Below are 2,995 nucleotides of genomic sequence, written 5' to 3' on the forward strand. Positions count from 1 at the left end.
ATAGTTAACAGTAAAAAAGTAAAAAAAAAGTTTTAAAAAAGTAAATAGTTAATAGTTAAATTTTAAACTAAAATGATTGAATATTCAATTGGATTAGTTATATTTTCGTCAAAAAAAAAAATACAAATAAAAAAAAACGAATTTAAAGAAAGCTATTGAAATTCTCAAATTGATGAATTTTTTAAACTAAAATAATGAATCTTGAACTGGAATAGTTAAATTTTAAGTGAAAAAGAATTATTTTTCACTAATGTGATGAATATTTAACCAGAATAATCAGATTTTAAACCAAAAAGATAAAATTTTAACCAAGAAAATAAATTTTTTAATAAATATTAATTTAAAACAATAAAAAATTAGTTAAAAAAATTGTTACTTTTCCAAAGTGATGAATTTTTTTAACTAAAATAATTAATCTTCAACTGGAATAGATGAATTTTAAACCAATAAGATTAATTTTTCACTAATGTGACGGATCTTTAACCAGAATAATTGTTTTTAAATCAAAAAGATAAATTTTGAACCAAGAAGATCAATTTTCCCCCAAAAAAGATGAATTTCAAAATAAAAAAAAAAGTTTTTTAAACTAAACAGATGAGTTTTTAACTGAAATGATGGAATATTGAATTGAATTAGTTTAATTTTCGATTAAAAAACTTATAAATAAAAAAATTACATTCTCAAAGTGATGAATTTTTAACTAAAATAATGAATTTTGAACTGAAATAGTTGAGTTAAAAAAAAAGGATTATTTTTTCACTAATGTGATGAATATTTAAACAGAATAATTGGATTTTTCACCCAAAAGATAAAATTTTAACCAAGAAGATTAATTTTCACCCAAAAAGATGAATTTTTAAATTAAAAAAAAAAATGTTTAACCAAAGAGATGAGTTTTAAACTGAAATGTCCAATTGGAACACTTATTTTGATAATTTAATCAAAATTAATTTATAAGAATAAAAAAACTAATTCAAAAAATTCTAACTTTTTCAAATAAATTGATGAATTTCAAAACTCAAATTTCTACCAAAAAGTCAAATTTTCTTCTAAAAATGATAATCGTTGAACCAAACATTAAAGATAAATTTTTAACTAAAATAATGGCATATCCACCTGCTATAGTTTTTAAGTTTAAAAAATTAATTCTCCCCCAAAAGAAGAATAAATTTTCAACAAATTAGTTAAAGTTTCACCTGAAATAGTAAAAATTAATTTTAATTTCAAGAAAATTCAACAAAATATCTCACTTTTCAACCAAAGAGATGAATTTTTGAAATTGAAATGATGAATCTTCAATCTAAAAATAAATTTTTAACAAAAAAGTTTACCTCTCAACCAAATTAAAAGAATTATCTTTATTAAATTTTGCATTGCAATTCAAAAGCAAATTAAGGATCATCTATAAAAATTCCTTGACTCAAAAAAATTTCAACATTTTTCCAGACACCATACTAGAAAATAATAATATTGATAGATTTCTACATCCGGTTTGAAAATGTAGACAACAATTGAATCCATTTTAAAAACATAGTCCTCGTAAAAGGATTTTATTTATAAAAATCGATTCCTAAAATTAAAAATGAAGAAATCTCTGAATAAAAGAGATTTCTCTAAGTTTTCTTTTTGCTCCCTACTTTCTCATTAACACTAGAATCACTCTTTCTTTTTTTTCCATTGACTTTCTGACTCGACTGATTGTTATTAATTTTTGCGCAGAAAACTATCGCTTGAGCCCAGCCAGCGAGAGGACCCCACAATTCTCGGAGATGATCGCTAACTTCGCGATGAATTTTTGGCGTGACACTCTTGACTTTTTTCAAATTCGGCATATAATTGGCGGCGGCTACTTGATAAATATGAGTGTCAACTGGAATGGCTTCCAAGTGACCGAGCGACATTAAACAGACACAGTCGGCAACTTTTGGCCCGACTCCAGGAAGAGATTCGAGATTTTCTTTTGCGAATTCGTAGCTTGAATTGTTGTCTTTGTGGAGACTCGAGAGCCAGGTTCGGCCTCCCAATTCTTTGAGTTTTTGGGCCGTTTTCACTATATAAGCGGCTCGATATCCAAAACCCTCTGTTTTCAGAATCGACTCTACTTTTTTTGTTGCTAGAGTCTCTATTTTTGGAAAATTGTAGTATTCTTTACCGTCCAGGTCGCAGAGTTTTTTCCCGAAAAATCGACAGAGTTTCTCGACCATGCTGGATATCCTAAAGAGAAAATTGGTAAGTTTCAACAATTACGGTCCAATTTTCAGAAAAGTAAAACAATTCAATTTTCAATTTCATTAAGTTTGCAAGAGTTTATAATTTTATTAGTAATTTTCTTGAATTTTCAATTTTCAACAGATGAATTTCATTCTGTATATATTCAATTCTCAGTTTTCTAAAGTCGAAGATTAGATTTTCTCCGACTTCCAAAGTTGAATATTTAATTTTTTATTTCCAATAATGAATTTTTCTTCTATTTAAAATTCAATGATTAGTTTTCCCCAAATTTTGTCAGAGGAAAATCCAATTTTTAACAATTAAATTTCCACTTTTCTTCAATTTTCAACAGATAACAATTCAATTTTCAACAGTTAATAGTTGAATTGATAATTTTTCAACAGTTAGAAATTAAATTTTGTCATATATTATATTATATATTGTCATATATTATACCGGTCGAATATTCAATTTCCAACAATTGAATATTCAACTTTCAACAACTTATTTTTGTTTAGTAAAAATTGAATTTTTAATTTTCTTCAATTTCCAACAATTCCATTTACACTTTTCTTCAATTTTCAACAGATAAAAATTCAATATTCAATTTTTTTCAATTTTAAAAAGTTGAATATTCTACTGTTAATTATTCAAGGATTAACTTGAAGTTGAATATTTAATATTTTATTTTCAATAATGAATTTTTCTTCTATTTAAAATTCAATGATTAGTTTTCCCCAAATTTTGCCGGAGGAAAATCCAATTTTCAACAATTAAATTTCCA

At 25.1% G+C, this 2,995-nt stretch overlaps 1 protein-coding gene across 1 annotated transcript in view; it reads right to left on the bottom strand.

Annotated features, from left to right (window-relative positions):
* Positions 1-1,516: 1,516 nt before the first annotated feature.
* LOC117182171 (N-glycosylase/DNA lyase) overlaps positions 1,517-2,995 on the bottom strand; it is a 13,683-nt gene continuing 12,204 nt past the window's right edge. Inside the window, exon 3 of the mRNA XM_033375221.1 lies at positions 1,517-2,214. Within this exon, the coding sequence (XP_033231112.1) occupies positions 1,614-2,214 (601 nt within the window). The 3' untranslated portion in view covers positions 1,517-1,613. The remainder of the gene's footprint in view (positions 2,215-2,995) is intronic.

Source organism: Belonocnema kinseyi, chromosome 10 (assembly GCF_010883055.1).
Source record: "Belonocnema kinseyi isolate 2016_QV_RU_SX_M_011 chromosome 10, B_treatae_v1, whole genome shotgun sequence".
NCBI lineage: Eukaryota > Metazoa > Arthropoda > Insecta > Hymenoptera > Cynipidae > Belonocnema > Belonocnema kinseyi.